This window comes from Malus domestica, chromosome 15, assembly GCF_042453785.1.
Source record: "Malus domestica chromosome 15, GDT2T_hap1".
Taxonomy (NCBI): Eukaryota; Viridiplantae; Streptophyta; class Magnoliopsida; order Rosales; family Rosaceae; genus Malus; species Malus domestica.
This window is the reverse complement of record NC_091675.1, coordinates 44,744,167-44,762,787: the sequence shown is the minus strand read 5'-3', so window position 1 is coordinate 44,762,787 and position 18,621 is coordinate 44,744,167. Positions and strand designations below refer to the sequence as shown.

Sequence of the window (18,621 nt, the reverse complement as noted above, 5' to 3'; positions counted from 1 at the left end):
GACCCAGAAGAGTTCCCCTCCGACCAGGAGGCCAATCACTACTCGACACGTGTCAAGATTAGAAGCCAATCAGAGCGCAGCACGTGTCGACATCAAGAACCAATCATAACATGACACATGTCAATGTGACAAAGCTACAAGTTTTTCTATAAATAGGGGTCATTCCCCCACAATATTGCCTAATGCCATTTTGTGTTAAATCATTCACAAGAACTCACTAAATTGAGAGCTTGATCCTTTGTACTTGTGTAAGCCCTTCACTACTAATAAGAACTCCTCTACTCCGTGGACGTAGCCAATCTGGGTGAACCACGTACATCCTGTGTTTGCTTCTCTGTCTCTATTCATTTACGTACTTATCCTCACTAGTGACCAAAGCAACCAAGCGAAGGTCACAAAACCTGACACTTTCTGTTGTACCAAAGTCTTCGCTGATTTTGTGCATCAACATTTGGCGCCGTCTGTGGGAAGCGACACTTATTCCTACTCTCTTCAGCTGTGTCAAGCTGGTTTCTATCATTCGTACACTTTCTTTTGATCAGGCATCCCTCTCCAACATGGGAAGCGAAGGAAGCCACAGCACACAGAATGACACCCCCCTTGCACATAGTGCGAAACAACGAAAGAATGAAGGAAAACGAGTTCTTCTTCAAGCTAAAGTCGATGAGTTGGAAGCTCAGAACAACAAGATAGCAATGAGGAATGAGGTCCTCCAGGAGCAATATGAGAAGCTCTTCGAGACACTCCACGAAGCTAGGCAAGCTCAGACACGCGAGCTTGTTGCCCCCGTGGAAGTCAACCATCAACTGGGTGCCCTCCAACATGGAGGGTCACATGCATTCGACATAGATATCCCTGATAGGGAACAGATTACCCCTCGACTTGATAATCAACATGAGGCTTCTCTTAACCCAGTTGCTTCGACCCGAACCATGAGAAGTGGAGGGAGACACCTCTTTGCTGAAGGGGCAGAAGGATCGAAAGCCGTTTTTCGCGATTGTCGGGATTTCCTGAAGCAACGTCGAGAGAATTCCATCCATATAAGCTCAAAGATTAATGACCCAAGGATTTCTGAGAGACTCGGTCCCCTGCCACGGCCCAAGCCGGCCACCAATTTGGGGAAGGGGCAACAAGTCCTAGAGAGACATGAGGGTACAGGGGACTCAGAGGTGTTCCGACAGACATACCCTGGAAGCCAGTACAGCGAGTCCAGGGAAAAATCACATGCCCTTGATCAAACCTTCCTAATTCCAATAGGAGATGGAGATTTACGAAAGAAAGCTCCAGTGACACATAACTCCGCTTAGGACCCCCTTGTCCTACAACTTCTTGAGGAAGTAAACAAGTTGAAGGCTGAACGTCAGGCTGAAATACCTGACTGGAACCAACCCAGGCCTGGCCCTCTTACAAGGAGGATCCTCAACACCCCCATTCAAGCAAAGACAAAGCAAAAGCTTGGCTTGCAACTTTATACTGGAAAAGAGGACCCGATTGAGCACCTTAACCTCTTTGAGTCCACCATGGCATACCGGATGCACATCGACGACGAGCGATGTCTTCTCTTCCCCTCCACCCTCTCTGGTGGAGCTCTAAATTGGTATTGTCGTCTTACACCTGAGACGGTAGACTCATTTGAGGAATTGAGGAAACTATTTGTTTCCCAACACATTTTCCAAACCGATCGCTTGCACTCTGCAGATGACTTGTACACTATCCGCCAGAAGCCAGACGAGTCATTACGTATGTATGCTGGCCGCTTCAGCCATGAATACTCCCGGTGTGCCGAGGCAGACGACAAGACTGCCCTCAAAGCCTTCACGGCAGGCCTACGTGATTGTTTCTTTAAATACATGATCAATGCCAATACTTGGAAGACTTACTCTGAGGTAATGGCGCAGGCTTATAACCATGCCTCCGCCGAGGCAAAGACATATCAGGAGAAACCCCCTACAACCATCCTTTATCAACAAGTGGGAGGTGGAAGCCAGACTCACCTAAATGAGAAGACCTCGACTTCCCAAACAGCAGTGGCACCTCCTCATGCCTTGCATAATGCTTCACCGAATCAACAGACATATCAATTTCAAGGCAAGAGGAAGGATTTCCATCCTCACCACTCTCCTTTCAGTAAAAAGAGTAAGGGACACTATCCCGATAACCAAGGGTATCGCCACAATAACGCTCGCCCCCAGGCAGTCAATGCAGTGGGTCAAACCCGCGTCAAGATACCCCCTACCCCAAGGTATGAGACATACACGCCCTTGAATGCCACATGCGCGGCCATTTACCCCAGCATAGCTCACCTGATACCAAAGCCAAAGCCGAGGCACCCAGATTACACGCCCCCGAATAACGCGAGCATGTTTTGTTGCTACCATGAGCATAACGGCCATGATAGCGAGAAATGTATCATCCTCCGTGATCGTATTGAAGCTTTGGCACGAGAAGGAAAAATTGATCAATTCCTTCTTCACCCTCAAAGGGATAACCGTAACCAACGCCAGGTGAATGTCATATATTCCATAAGCGGCGGCACACCCATATCTGAATCTTCCAATAGGGCCATGAAAAGCAGTGAACGAACTTTGAGACCTGGCCATCAAGTGTTTCACGTGGAAGACATCAGAGGAGGCAAGTATCAAAAGCCTAACTGGGATCCAATATGTTTCTACCCTGAGGAAGAAAGAGGTATAATCTACCCTCACAATGACCCGCTGATCGTGGAAGCTCACATAGCAAATTTTGATGTGAAACGAATCCTGATAGACACAGGTGCTTCAGTCAATATCATGTTTGCTGAAGCTTTCAAGGCACTTAATGTAGCTGAACACTTGCTAGATCGCTCGATTTCTCCTCTGATAAGCTTCTCTGGCGATATCGTGCAACCTTTAGGGAGTATACACTTACCCTTCACCATTGGTACAGGCCCCTACACAGCTACTATTACCACTAACTTCTTAGTGGTCAATTGCCCGACGGCATACAATGTCATCTTTGGGCGCACAGGCATCAATGATCTCAAGGCTATGGTATCCACGCATATGCTGTTGATGAAATTTCCAACCCCCCATGGCAACGGCTACATCAGAGGAGATCAGCTTAGTGCACGATCATGTTACAACACTTCAGTCAAACAACAACACCTGTCTGTCCCCAAGGAGACTCTCTCTATACATAACCAAGTCGTAAAGACCAGCCTAGATGAAGCGAACTTGGATCTTCCTGATAGCAACAGTCAACCCGACGACCCTCGAGATGACTCCTTCACCCAGCAAGCACAACCCGCTGAAGAGTTAGAGAATGTCTCTATCTCCAAAGACCATCCAGACCGCATGGTGAAGATTGGCACTACTTTGTCACCACCCCTTCGGTTGTCGCTGATCTCCTTTTTGCAAGAGAACGCCGAGGTCTTCGCTTGGTCATATAAAGATATGCCGGGCATCTCTCCCGATATCATCTGTCACCACTTGAGTATTGATCCCAAGACCAAACCAGTAAAACAGAGGCGAAGATCTTATGATGTTGAGCGATACGAGGCGATGAAAGCAGAAGTTGAAAAACTCAAGGACATAGGCTTCGTCCGTGAAGTCAATTACCCAACATGGGTAGCAAATATTGTCCTTGTTAAGAAAAATCCGACCAAGGAAAGTCTCCTGCTTCAAAAGGTCTTGTGGAGAATGTGTGTCGACTACACCGACCTAAACAAAGGATGCCCGAAGGATAGTTTCCCTCTTCCTCTCATTGATAGACTTATAGACTCTACGGCAGGGTGTGAGCTCTTGAGCTTCATGGACGCTTATTCAGGATACAACCAAATCCTCATGAACCCCTCAGACCAAGAACATACGGCTTTCACTACTGACAGGGGACTGTATTGCTATAAGGTCATGCCTTTCGGCCTAAAGAATGCAGGAGCAACTTATCAGAGACTGGTCAATTCAATGTTCGCCGAACAGATTGGGAAGAGCATGGAAGTTTACGTTGATGATATGCTAGTCAAGAGCAAACATGCTGACCAACACATCACCAACCTATCTGAAACTTTCACCATTCTAAAGAGGTATCGAATGAGGTTGAACCCCAACAAATGTGCCTTCGGCGTGGGCTCTGGCAAATTCTTAGGCTTCATGATTAGCCAACGAGGCATTGAAGCTAACCCTGAAAAGATCAAAGCAATCCTCGACATGAAAGAGCCAATAACTTCAAAAGACATCCAAAGCCTTACTGGCAAGGTGGCAGCCTTAACCAGATTCATCTCTAAGGCCACAGACAGATGTGCTCCTTTCTTCAAAGCACTCAAGGGAAATAAGAAGTACATTGCATGGACGGAGGAATGTGCCAAGGCATTCAGGAATCTCAAAGAGTACATGAGTAAAGCCCCTCTGCTCTCCAAACCAGAAGTTGGTGACACTCTCATCATCTATCTATCGGTTTCGGCTTCAGCAGTCAGTTCTGTTCTTATTCGAATGGACAGTGGTGTCGAACGGCCCGTCTACTACGCTAGCAAGGCCCTACAAGATGCGGAGACACGATACTCCAACATTGAGAAATTAGCTCTAGCATTGGTCATGTCTGCTCGGAAACTTCGCCCTTATTTCCAAGCACACGCCATCATCGTGCTTACCAATCACCCTCTTCGACAGATACTCCAGAGTCCTGACACGTCTGGACGAATGATCAAATGGGCGATAGCATTGGGTGAGTTTGACATCTCCTACCAACCAAAACCAGCCGAAAAAGGTCAAGCAGTAGCAGATTTCATAGCCGACTTCACATATCCTGTTGACATTGCTTCTACACCTGAAGCAGTAGCTTCATTACCATCGGAAGCTCAGAAAGTAGAATCAACGACCTCAGCATGGAGTCTGTATGTTGATGGCTCATCCAACCAACAGGGCTGTGGAGCGGGACTAGTCTTGACTACGCCCGACAAAGTAGCAATGGAGTATGCTCTTCGTTTCAAATTCAAGGCATCAAACAATGAGGCCGAGTATGAAGCCCTTCTAGCAGGATTACGTTTGGCCAAACACCTCGGGGTTAAACAAATTGATATTTTCAGTGACTCCCAATTAGTGGTCAACCAGGTTACCAACAACTTTGATGCTAAGGACAGCTCCATGGCAGCATATCTTGCGCAAACACAACTTTTGCTCAAGCACTTCCACTACCAGATCACCCAAGTTCCTCGAGCGGCAAACAGTCATGCAGACGCCCTGGCTCGCCTCGCCTCAGCTGTGGAAGACAAGATTGGAAGAAAAATTCATGTCGAACTGTTGGCAACACCAAGCACCATGGCCGCAGAAGTATGCAACTTACAACAGGGGGATAGTTGGATCACCCCGATCTATAATTTCCTTGCTCATGGCACCCTCCCAAATGATAAAGTCCAGGCTAAGCAAATTCGATACAAGTCTACCCGCTACCTGATCATCAATGATCAACTCTATAAGCGAGGTTTTAGCCTGCCATACTTAAGGTGTCTTACGCCTGCCGAGGCGGAAATCGTCCTTCGGGAAATACATGAGGGAGTCTGTGGAGATCATGCTGGATCTCGGTCCCTAGCACACAAGACTTTTCGCCAAGGATATTACTGGCCAACACTCCACCAGGATGCCATCAAAGTATCCCGCTCATGTGACAAATGTCAACGATATGCAACTATTCCTCATTCCCCTCCAAAGCCTCTTACTCCTATGATCAGCCCTTGGCCCTTCGCCCAGTGGGGACTTGATTTGATCGGCCCAATGCCGGCAGGGAAGGGCAAAGTCTGTTACGCAGTTGTTGCAGTGGACTACTTCACAAAGTGGGCCGAAGTAGAACCCTTGGCAACCATTACTGAGGCAAAGATAGAAGACTTCGTGTGGAAGAACATCCTTTGTAGATTCGGCATTCCCAATGCGATAGTCACTGACAATGGGCGACAGTTTGACAACAAGAAGTTCAGGTTGTTCTGCTCTAAGTTCAACATCAACTTATGCTTTGCCTCTCCAGCTCATCCCCAGTCTAATGGACAAGTTGAGGCCATCAACAAAATAATCAAGCGCACTTTGAAAACCAGCTTGGACAAAGCTAAAGGCTGTTGGCCAGAATTTGTACCCCAAGTTCTTTGGTCATATCGCACTTCATATCGGACTTCAACAGGAGAAACTCCATTCTCACTTGCCTTTGGCACATAGGCGGTTGTCCCTGTTGAGCTCGAGCAAGCAACATTCCGAGTCCAGAACTACATTCAAAGTGAAAATGACAAACAACTCACCCTCAACTTGGATTTAGTCGAGGAACACAGAAACCAAGCTCACTTGAGGAATGTCGCCTACAAGCAGCGCATCTCCAACTATTATGACTCTAGGGTCAAGCCTCGTTCTTTCAAAATAGGAGACTGGGTCTTAAAGAAAAGATTACTCTGCGACAGAGTCCCGAGTGAAGGCACACTTAGTCCAAACTGGGATGGACCGTATGAAGTCATTGGCATCAGTTGCCCTGGCTCTTACACACTTAGAAGCTCCGATGGCAAGACCCTTGGCCATCCATGGAACGCTGATCACTTGAAGTACTACTACAAATAGACTCACGATGTACAAGTGTTGAGCTATAGCCGTTCGGCATCCTATGTAATGAAGGCCATTTGGCAATGAATTCAATAAAGAGGTAATTTAGCCAACTCAGCCCTCACTCTTTTACATTCCTAGCAATGGAACACTCAAGTGTTGAAACCTCAAAGCAGATATATCCAACACGAAACAAAATCTAAGTATGTGTCGACAAGACTATACAAAGAAAGGAACAACCAAACAAGGGCTTATATCCAAACAATAGATCTATTCATACATAGCCAAACACGCATTAATAATAGTGCAAACACTCATAAACACCTAAAATCCAAAACTCTCAAGCTTATAACATGGGCACATGTTATACACACATCAGACTACTACATCCAGAATACATGCAGATAGTAAAGACACTGCTATTCATTCTCATCTGAAGCCGAACCCCTGGCAGTATCACTCCGCGTCCTACCATCATCCTCTGCATCCCCAAGACCCTCTTCACCATGCTGAGTCTGTGCATCAGCACTACCTTCATTATCAGACTCATCTTCGCTGCTAGGATCAACAGCAAGGACAAATGTCTCGCCCTTTCGATAATGCTCATCTATATCTTCGTGGTATTTTCGAAGAATGCTCCCATCATCATAACGATCAAGGACGGCCATCCATTTCCTTTTTTCAAAGCGAGCTTCTTGAGCACAGTGGGGTTTAATAGCAAGATGAAAGGTCGAAGAACTTAAGTATTCTTGCACAGCAGCCTCCCTTTCAGTTGGAATGCTCTTCTCCAGTTCAGAAATCTCAACTAAGGCACCATCCAATTCTCCCCTAACCTTGGATACCTCCAAGGTAGCCACCTCCAACTGTTTTTTAGTTGCCTCAAACAATTTCTTAAGCCTTAGGTTCTCACCATTTCGCCTTTTCAAGCTCTCCATGGTTTCGTCCTTCAGTTGGAGAGCCTGAGTCAAAAGTCCCTTATTCCTTCGGGCCTCGTCCACAAGCTGCCTATTCTCCTTCAGTTTTGCCTTGTACCGCTCAACCTCTTGCAGTCTGTCGTGATACTCGGCCATGACCTGCATGGCAAGACGATCATCACTACCTAAATAATGATAATAAAGAGGAAAAAGTAAGGAAATGACAAAGTAACACTCACATATGAAGACAGCTTCAACATCCGGTCACAATCCGATTCATCCTTAGCTAAGGGCTCTCCGAGCTCATCGAAGGCGAATCGACGCCTTGCCAAGCAATTGTTGATATCCCCAAAATCCTTTGGCCGCGTGGCAACCCTCAAGTCCTTCCACGGGACACTGCCAGCTCTTTCCTTACCTTTCCCCTCATGGCGGGAACCAGGATCACTTTCCTGGACAGTGTGCTCCATAGTAAGAGGAGGAGGCAACAGTCGGCTCCCTTCTCCTGCAACTACGGCAGCAGCATTTTCAACGGCCTCGACTCCAGTCTTCCTAAAGGCAGGCCCCTTAAGGACCCCATCTTGGGACTTAGGTCTAACGGATGGTTCCCCTCGGAACTTATGAATTTTCTTATGCGGTAGGATGTCTTCCGAAGGAACTAACACTGGTGCTTTCCTTTTATGGGTGCTAGTCCCTGTTTTCTTGCTTACATTCTCCACTGCATAAGGAAAATCAAAATAAGAAATACAACTTTCCAAATAAAGTAAGGAAAAGAGCAAAGTTTACATGAAGGATACAACTTACTCGATCGTCCCTGGCTCTCGGAAACTAAGGGTTGGAAACCGTACCGACGAAATAAGGGTCGTAGCTTGCTTAAGTGTCTATCCTCTTTGGGCACCCTCAACACCTTCTCTATGTCAGATAGCTCCTGCCCAAACAGTTTGATGGTGCCCCGCGTCACTACATGAAGCAAAGTGTTAGAAGCAAGAAAAGACCACAACAAATAGCAAATAGTACGAACGGTTGATACGTTACAACCTACAGTCTGGAAGTGAGTAAGCACACGTCGCTCAGGCGTGACACCCTTATCATACTCCCAATCATTATACAGAAAGCACCAACGGTTTTTCCATGTGTAGTATGCCTTTTTCTTACCATACACAATACGCTCTCTCTCACTCCGACATGCACACTCGGCATAACCAGTGCATGATTTTGCTGGGCGCATCTTGTAACAGTAACGCCACTGATGGAAGGAAGGCTCACACAACCCACACTCCATCCAAATGATATAAAATCCAATCAAAGTATCCCAGAAACCAGGATTGAGTTGCCCAGGTGCATATCCGATCAAAGATAACATCTTTTGCAACCACAGATGTAAAGGTAGTCTCACCCCTAAAGTCAGTAATATCTGGGTGTAGAACATAACATGACCCTGGGGAGGCTCAGAAGGCCATTCTTCATCATGTACCAAACGTATCCCTACACTACGAGGGATATTACATGACTGCCTTAGCGCCTCAACCTGCTTCTCATTATCTAACAAGTTATTCTTTAGATGGTCTGCTGTGAACTCAGAGCGAACTATGGGTATGGCATCAAAAACAACCCCCTCACCCAACGCCATGGAGGAAGAACTAGCAATGGCTAAAGTTTGACGGTTGGGAAGATCATCCAATGTTTCTCTAGTACCGGACTGTAACAAAGACCCTGAAGACTCCGACATTGCAGACTCAGACTTAGAGCTAAAGCTAGAAGAGCCCTCATCACTAGAACTTCCAGGCTTTGACATCTACAATAAGAAGAAACAAATTCTATCACTACATGCATGATCAAAACATAAGGAAGTTCCTATATTACCCACATGAAGATGGTGCAAAGCGAGGCCGGAACCCTTCTCAATCAGAAAGCAATCCGTCTTCCACAGTCACTACAAAACAAGCAAATGAAGACCGTGTCAAGCGCCAAAAAAAAAAAAAAAAAAAAAAAAAAAAAAAAAAAAAAACAGCTTCATCCAAAAAGCTTCACCCGAAAAGCTTCACCCGAAAAGCTTCACCTCCAAAGCTTCACCTAAAAAGCTTCACCCACAAAGCTTCACCCAAACAAAAATTCACCCGAAAAGCTTCACTTAAAAAAAAAAAAAAAAGCTTCACCTACAAAGCTTCACCTCCAAAGCTTCACCCACAAAGCTTCACCTAAAAAGCTTCACCCACAAAGCTTCACCCAAAAAACTTCACCCGAAAAGCTTCACTTAAAAAAGCTTCACCTACAAAGCTTCACCTAAAAAAGCTTCACCTAGAAAGCTCCCTCTACATACTTTCACCATCCAAGCTTCACCATCAAAGCTTCACCTAGGAAGCTTCATCTACAAAGCTTCATCTACAAAGCTTCACCATCAACGCTTCACCTAGAAAGCTTCAACACAAAACCTTGCTCCAAATAAACAAATTTTGTTCACAAAACCCAAGATGCCCTTGAACTTGTACAAAAACACTTGGGTAAACATAAACATTTTTTGTTTTACACCCACAAGGGCCCAAAATCTTCTTTCTTATTTATTCACTTATATATGTTCCCAAACATATTATAATAGATCAAATAATAATTCAAAGTCCAAAATTTAGTTATGGACAAAAATACAAGCAATTCACCAGTACTGAAGTTGCTACAAAAACTGGAATCTTCCCCAGCCTAGAAATCCAACAAAGCTTCGCCTCCTTTTCTCTATCAAATTTTTGCAGCTGCTGCTTTTCTCCAATGGAGCTGAATTTTGGACACCCTCTAGTTCTTGAGCAGATGAACAACTTTCAAGAAGGAACCATTTCTGTTTGAGCCACGGAAATTAAAGTGTTGAAGCTCCAAGCATGACAGTCGGATTCTTGCAGATTTCGAAGCTGCTGTGATGTTTCGAAGATCTGGAAATATTTAACCATTAGTTCATTCTGAATTTTTGATATGTTATGAAAGAGACGATGAGGAACAACTTCAATGAAGAAAGCATGCTGATCTGAGCAAGAGAAAATAGAGTTTCGAAGCTCACAACAAATCTGACGGGTTGACAGAAAAATAATAACCAGTCATTCATCATACCTGGATTTCTGGAGTTATACTGCTCCGAGGGATCTCAAATTTGGATATGTTGTAGTTCACAAGTTAAGGAACAACTTCGATGAAGCAAGTATGTTGATCTGAGCAAGAGAAAATGGAGTTTTTGAAGCTCACAACAGGTCTGACGTGTTGACAGACAAATGATGAACAATCACTCGTCGTACCTGAATTTCTAGAGTTGTACTGATCTGATGGCTCTCAAATTTGGATATGTTGTCGTTAAGGAATTAAAGAACAACTTTCATGAAGACAACTTTGTGATTCGAGCTACAGATGATGGTCTTATATTGAAAACCAATTCAGGGTGTTAGGGGAAATGAAAAACAATTCCACCAAAGAAACATCATTATGATGTTTCATCATTATGGTGTTTTCATCATTATGATGCTTTCATCATTGTGATGCTTCCATCATTGTGATGCTTCCATTATGATTGTAATGCACCAACGGTTACACCCTCTATCATAGCAGTATGTGTGTGTATCTCCCTATAGTCATCATGTGCAAGACTATCGTAGTCAGATGGCTTTCCATAAAACAGCTACCAACCGTTACACCTTCTGCAATTCCACTTATTCGGGCCTAGCAACCTTCATAAACAAAATATATGAAGAAAAAGTCCGGGGCTACCACTTAGAAAACAAAAGAATGAAGTTTTGGTACTTACGACATGGACTATTAGCAAGACACCTCATTCGTCAACTCCCTCGACTAGAGACTTGGGGGACTCCCACCATATGCTACTACGCCTTGGTACTCAAAAGTTCGTGACTACTCAGTGACTTGGATTTTTCAAGTCTCCAACCGAGAAGTTTTCCTCACTCGGGAAATTAAGGGAGCACTACCTCAAACTACATGCTTCACTCACAAAGCTTCAACAATACAGGTTTCAACAAAAGCAAAAATTCAAAGAACTTTATGAAGAAGGCTTTGGTGTATTTAACACAATATGTTGAAATGAAGCAAAGCTTATTTATTAATATTTTCGATAAGCCACAAATATGTACATATACATGAGTCAAAATAAACAAACAAAAGGGAGCCTTCACAAAGGTTTCTTAGGGGAAGTCTCAGCAGTCGGTAGAGCCCCAGAAAGAGAAAGCACCGGAGGGTGGTTATCCGGAGCCTCAGTACTTGACAAAACCCCAGAAGGAGGAGGCATTGGAGGTTCATCATTTGAAGCTTCATTACCAGGTACAGCCCCAGAGGACGAAGGCAATAAATGCCTTTGGAACAAACCCACAAACCGCTGATGATCAAGTAAAACCTTACCGTCAGATTCCTTCATCTGGTCAAGCTTCCTCTTCATGTTTGTAGCATAGTCATGGGCGAGCCGATGCAACTGCTTATTCTCATGCTTGAGCCCTCTAATCTCCTGTTTGAGACTCATCACTTCAGCAGCCAATGATTCAACTTGGCGGGTTCTAGCAAATAGGCGTTGGGCCATATTAGACACAGAACCTGCACACTGAACACTAAGAGCCAGAGAGTCCTTAACAGCCAACTCATCAGACCGTTTGGAAAGTAGTCTGTTATCTTTGGGAGTAAGAAGGTTCCTGGCCACCACTGCAACGGTCATATCATTCTTCATCACAGAATCCCCAACGGTAAGAGGACCAGTAGGGGATATGAAGGATGGGCGCCATATGTTGTCTGGAGAAGGCGTGGCTGTCTCTTCTCCAAGGTTCAAGTCAAAACGACGGTCGGAGGGTCCAGACATTTTCAAATGTGTTGAAGAAGGAAGAGGTCAGACAAATCAAGATCTTAGAAGTGCAAGAAATGAGCTTCTACTGGTAGAGATTCAAGTGTGCTGTGGAACTTAATGCCAGCCTCTATAAAAATTTGCACTCGACGGAGCTTCAGAAATCGAAGAGGCGTTTGCTTTCTCAAAAGCTGGGCTGCTCAGAGACCACGAGGGCCGATCTCAGAAATCGAAGAGGCGTTTGCTTTCTCAAAAGCTGGGCTGCTCAGAGACCACGAGGGCCGATCTCAGAAATCGAAGAAGCACCTGCTTTTGCAGCCTCGTCAGCACCTGTCACATGCACAATCAGCTTTGCGGAAATCACGGGCAATCTGTCGAAGATTTCTGGTGAAGTAGAAAGCACGTGAATCTTACTGTTCAATCACCGTTCTCCATATGCACCATCAACTCCTCGGGTACCACATATAACTTTGTCAAAGATCTCTGACAAAGTTTAGGCACGAGAATTTCGAAGTTCCGGCTACCCTACTATTACCCATAAGGGTAAAGGAACAGCACCACTGCTTAACAACTGGAAAGTCCCTATGTGTGTCGACCTCCGTGTTTTGCGGCAAGACAGGTTGGCAAGAACGTCCAACCTTTACTCACATTCGAGAAAAGACTCCCAACATAATTACTTTCTCAAAAACCGGAGTAGCACCGCTTTCCGAATCTCGAGAGTCAGATCCTCGACGGGATTGCTTGTTCGAAAACCGAAGAGGCACAACTCTCAGAACTTCGAGAGCCAGATTTCCTTAGATAAAGCTTGTCTGTAATCTTCACACGTAACATCAACTTTCCAGATACCACATACCACTTTTTCAAAGTGCTCTGACAAAATTAAAACACGTGAAGCTGGCAGCTCCCACTACATTGCTGTGACCAAGAAGGGTAAAGGAATAGCATTACTACTTGTTATTGGGAAATCCCTATATACATTGACCTCCCTCCTCAACGGACAGGCAAACCTGCAAAAATGCTCAACCATTTCTCGCATTCGAAAAGGCACCCTCAACATAACCTCTCGAAATACTCAGCTTTATTTCCCCCCGATAATACCTCAGCAAATAAGCCACACCAAGAACAAGAGTATCTCATATCATCAGGGTCGAAAGCAAGAGTATCCCATATCATGCTTTCTCCCTGTCTTTGTCTTTGTCCTTGTCCACACCTGCAGGACAAGGAGAAAGAGAGCAGTCAGTCGGAACCTGAAATCAAACCTCCAATTTGGAACTGACTGTCTGGAGCCTTTGCCTGGTTGCTTACTTAACATTGCTTTCGAGTACTCATCCTCAACTGCTGTCAAGGTCACGAATTCCACCGGCAAATACCTCATGACAGTTGATCAGATATTGGCTCTTTACACTGAAGCTGCCAAGCGTGGATGAGTCACTATGAAGGAATGTTCTGAAGGACTATTAAAATGCAAAGGTTGCACACCACTTCTGCCATGCAAAAGATTGAAGCAGAAGGTTCAACGGTGAGCTGAAACAGATCACTACAGCACGACACCTTTCCATACCACATTCATTATTCCGTCAACAGCAAAAGTATCCCATATCATCAAGGTCGAACGTACTCTAGATTTGATGGACTTGTTTTGACCCTCAAATTTTTTAGTCGGCCTTATACTCTGAAGGGCACCAGAAAACCCTCCAACACAGTTCAAGAATAAGCTTGTGGAAAGTTACTTCTTCAAAAGCAAAAGTATCTCATATCATCTCTTATCCATTTGCTTCTCCTTATCCTGGCAGTTGAATGAGAGACAAGGAGAAGGAGAACAATCAACCGGAAGCCGAAGTCAAACCTCTGATCCTGGGTTGCTTACTTGGAAGTTTGACTGCTTACCTTGTCTGTCACCTCTTTCGGCAGATCTCCTAGCTCGGCGACTTGGGGGACTCCTACTATAGGGTTTGTATCACACTTGACTAAGCCCGAAACTACAACTAAGCTTTAAGTGAAATTGATACATTACCTTGTGCGTCAACATCAGCTAAGTACACCATTCCCGGATGGAGGAAAGGTACTTCCAGAGAATGGCAGATGAAGATCAGACCACACTTCGGTACTTAGAAGTTTCGTGATTACTCAAGGGATTGGATCTTGCAAGTCCCCAACCGAGGAGTTTCCCTCACTCGGGAACTTAGGGGAGCACTGTTTGTACCATACTTGACCAATCCCGAAACTACCGAGCACCGGCCAACGCTATACTGTCAAGGACCCAGAAGAGTTCCCCTCCGACCAGGAGGCCAATCACTACTCGACACGTGTCAAGATTAGAAGCCAATCAGAGCGCAGCACGTGTCGACATCAAGAACCAATCATAACATGACACATGTCAATGTGACAAAGCTACAAGTTTTTCTATAAATAGGGGTCATTCCCCCACAATATTGCCTAATGCCATTTTGTGTTAAATCATTCACAAGAACTCACTAAATTGAGAGCTTGATCCTTTGTACTTGTGTAAGCCCTTCACTACTAATAAGAACTCCTCTACTCCGTGGACGTAGCCAATCTGGGTGAACCACGTACATCCTGTGTTTGCTTCTCTGTCTCTATTCATTTACGTACTTATCCTCACTAGTGACCAAAGCAACCAAGCGAAGGTCACAAAACCTGACACTTTCTGTTGTACCAAAGTCTTCGCTGATTTTGTGCATCAACACAAGCCATCTTTGCCATTTCCACAACGACAGCAACAACGTTCCAAGAATCAACAATGCATTGAATTCATGAAGACGTTGGCTAAGGTTCAAATTAATTTGCCTCTATTAGATGCTATTAAACAGATCCCATCATATGCCAAATTTCTGAAGGATCTATGTTCTAAAAAGAAAAAGTTCTTGGAATACGAGAAGGTGAATTTAACTGAGCAATGCAGTGCTATCCTCTTACATAAGCTACCACCCAAGAAGAAAGATCCAGGGAGTTTCACTATCTCTTGTACTATTGGTAGTCTTGATTTTCATAAAGTATTGATTGATTTAGGAGCAAGTGTTAACCTTATGCCTTATTCTATTTTTCAAAAATTAGATGAATGAGAACTCAAGCCCACATTTGCGAGTCTTTAATTGGCAGATAGGTCCGTGACCTATCCTTTGGGTATTCTGGAAGATGTGATTATTAAAGTGGATAAATTCTATCTCCCAGCTGATTTCATTGTACTTGACATGGAGGAAGACAAGGAAGTGCCTCTCATTTTAGGCCGACCGTTCATGGCCACCGCCCGTACACTTATTGATGTGGAAGTAGGTACTTTAACCTTAAGAGTGCAAGGAGAGTCAGTTGTATTCAAACTCTTTGAAGCTATCAAGCGTCCTCTCGAACTTGAAGAGTGTTTTCTTGTTGATGTTTTGGATGGGATTGTGCATGCAAACTTTGCCTCACGATCATCTAACGGTGAGCTGTTAACGTGCCTCACCAACCATGATGCTACTTTATCTATGGAAGAAAATATGGTGGACGTCATTGCTGCATTGGATAGTGCACCAATTCATAATCCAAAGTGGCGACATGTTTATGAAAGCCTTGGAGTGCATAAGCAGCCCATTCTTCCTTCAAGTGATCAAACTCCGAAGTTAGAGCTCAAGCTACTGCCGAGCCACCTCAAGTATGCTCATCTCAGGGTGAATGAGACATTGCCTGTTATTATTGCTGCTGATCTTAATGACACGGAGGAGGACAAATTACTAATAGTTCTTTGCAAGTATCAAGATGCTCTGGGGTGGACACTTGCTGACATAAAGGGCATTAGTCTAGCTTTGTGCATGCATAGAATTTTTTTGGAAGCTGAGACTAAACCAATTGTTGAAGCTCAAAGATGTCTAAATCCGATCATGAAGGAAGTTGTAAGAGTTGAGGTGATGAAGTTGCTTGATGCAGGTATCATTTATCCAATCTCGGATAGCAAATGGGTGAGCCCGACTCAGGTGGTTTCAAAGAAAACTGGTATTACTGTGGTGAAGAATGATAACAACGAGCTTGTGCCTACAAGGATGACCACCGGATGGCGAATGTGTGTTGACTATAGAAAGCCTAATAACAGCACTAGAAACGATCATTTTCCGCTGCCATTCATTGATCAGATGCTCGAGAGAGTAGCTGGTCATTCTTTCTATTGTTTCTTAGATGGTTATTCAAGGTACAACCAAATTCCCATTGCCCCTGAGGATCAAGAGAAGACAACATTTACATGCCCATTTGGTACATTTGCATACAGGCGAATGCCATTTGGATTGTGCAATGCCCCTGCCACTTTCCAACGATTCATGATGAGTATTTTTTCTGGAATGGTTGAAAATATTGTTGAGGTTTTTATGGATGATTAATCTGTCTTAGGTGATTCTTTTGATATATGTTTGGATAACTTGTCTTTGGTTTTGGAAAGGTGCAGGGAGACTAATCTTGTGTTAAATTGGGAGAAATGCCATTTTATGGTTAAGCATGGCATTGTGCTAGGACATCTAATTTCAAGCAAATGAATAGAAGTTGACATGGACAAGATTGATGTGATATCCAATTTGCCACCACCCACTTCTGTGAATAGTGTGAGATCTTTCTTGGGACATGCGGGTTTCTATTGAAGATTCATTAAGGATTTTTCCAAAATTAGTCGTCTTTTTTGTAATTTACTTGCTAAAGATGCTACTTTTGATTTTGATGCAGATTGTCATGATGCTTTCAACAAATTGAAGGATCTTCTCACATAAGCACCAATTATAACAGCTCCAGATTGGACCCTTCCTTTTGAGCTCATGTGTGATGCTTCTGATTACGTTGTGGGTTCTGTCCTTGGTCATCGACATGACAAGCTCCCCCATGTTATATATTATGCCAGTCACACTTTGAATGAGGCTCAACTGAATTATGCCACTACAGAAAAAAATTACTTGCAGTGGTATTTGCTCTTGAAAAGTTTTAATCGTACTTAATTGGTGCTAAAGTCATTGTGTATTCTGATCATTCTGCTCTCAAGTACTTATTGTCTAAAAAAGAGGCCAAACCACGATTGATTCGATGGGTCCTTCTCTTGCAAGAGTTTGATTTGGAGATCCTAGATAAAAAGGGACGTGAGAATGTTGTGGTGGATCATCTCTCAAGATTAGTAAATGCAAGCACTGATGAGGCAGATTCATTGACCCTGTAAGAGAGCTTTCCAGACGAGCAACTTATAACGGTTACTCATCAAGTACCATGGTATGCTGACATCGCAAATTATTTGGCATCTGGAGAAATACCATCAGAGTTCAGTTACCAACAAAGGAAGAAGTTCCTCTCCATTGTAAAACACTACTTTTGGGATGAGCCATACCTTTTCAAGCATTGCCAAGATCAAATCATTCGTCGGTGTGTCCCCTTAGAAGAACAAGAAAGCATTTTGAAGTTTGCTCGCCACTATGCATGTGGTGGTCATTTTGGACCAAGAAGGACAGCGGCCAAGATCTTACAAAGTGGTTTCTTTTGGCTATCTTTATTCAAGGATGCATACATATGCTGCTAGGCTTGTGATAAGTGTCAAAGAGTTGGAAATCTTTCTCAGAGAAATGAGATGCCCCAACAAAGTATTTTGGTGATTGAACTATTTGATGTTTGGGGTATAGACTTCATGGGACCTTTCCCTTCTTCACATGGCAATCTTTACATCTTGGTGGCAGTTGATTATGTCTCTAAGTGGGTGGAGGCAATAGCTTCTCCAACATGCAAAAGTTCTGCGGTGTTAGGTTTCTTGCAAAATACTATTTTTCCCCGATTTGGAGTACCTCGTGCTATCATCAATGACGAAAGTACACATTTCTTAAACCGCACCATGGCTGCCTTTTGTGCCAAGTATCATATTCACCATCGCATAGCCACCCCATACCATCCACAGACATCTGGACAAGTCGAAGTATCTAATCGTGAGCTCAAGAGGATTCTTGAGAAAACTGTCAGTTCATCTCGAAAGGATTGGAGTTTAAAGCTTACTGATGCTTTGTGGGCATATAGGACAGCTTATAAGACATCAATTGGGATGTCTCCGTGTCGGCAAAGACAAAAGAGAAAGGAGACCAAAGAAGAGAAGAAGAATGAAAGGGAATGTAGAAAATGAGACCAAGTTGTGGCATGTTGTGTGATTAAGAGTATGAGCATGATCTGATGTTAGAAATATACCTTAAAAGCCAATCATGAGATGATACTTTATAGATATTTCACATGTTAAACTAATTTAGTTTAATATAAGGAATATTATTGTTTAAAGTCATCTCATTAAATGTTATACACTTAAATAATAAGTCCAAGAAATATCTAAATGAGAGAATGTATGAGG

The 18,621-nt window shown here is 43.9% G+C and overlaps 1 protein-coding gene across 1 annotated transcript; it reads left to right on the top strand.

Moving 5' to 3' along the window:
• The first annotated feature begins 17,862 nt into the window (after positions 1–17,862).
• Positions 17,863–18,402, top strand: LOC139191959 (uncharacterized). Its single transcript, XM_070812996.1, has one exon. It carries the CDS (start codon positions 17,863–17,865, stop codon positions 18,400–18,402), a length of 540 nt encoding a protein of 179 aa, XP_070669097.1.
• The last annotated feature ends 219 nt before the right edge of the window (positions 18,403–18,621 follow it).

Excerpts from the sequence above, each read along its gene's own strand:
- LOC139191959 (XM_070812996.1), top strand. The coding sequence starts at position 17,863 with ATGCCCCAACAAAGTATTTTGGTGATTGAACTATTTGATGTTTGGGGT.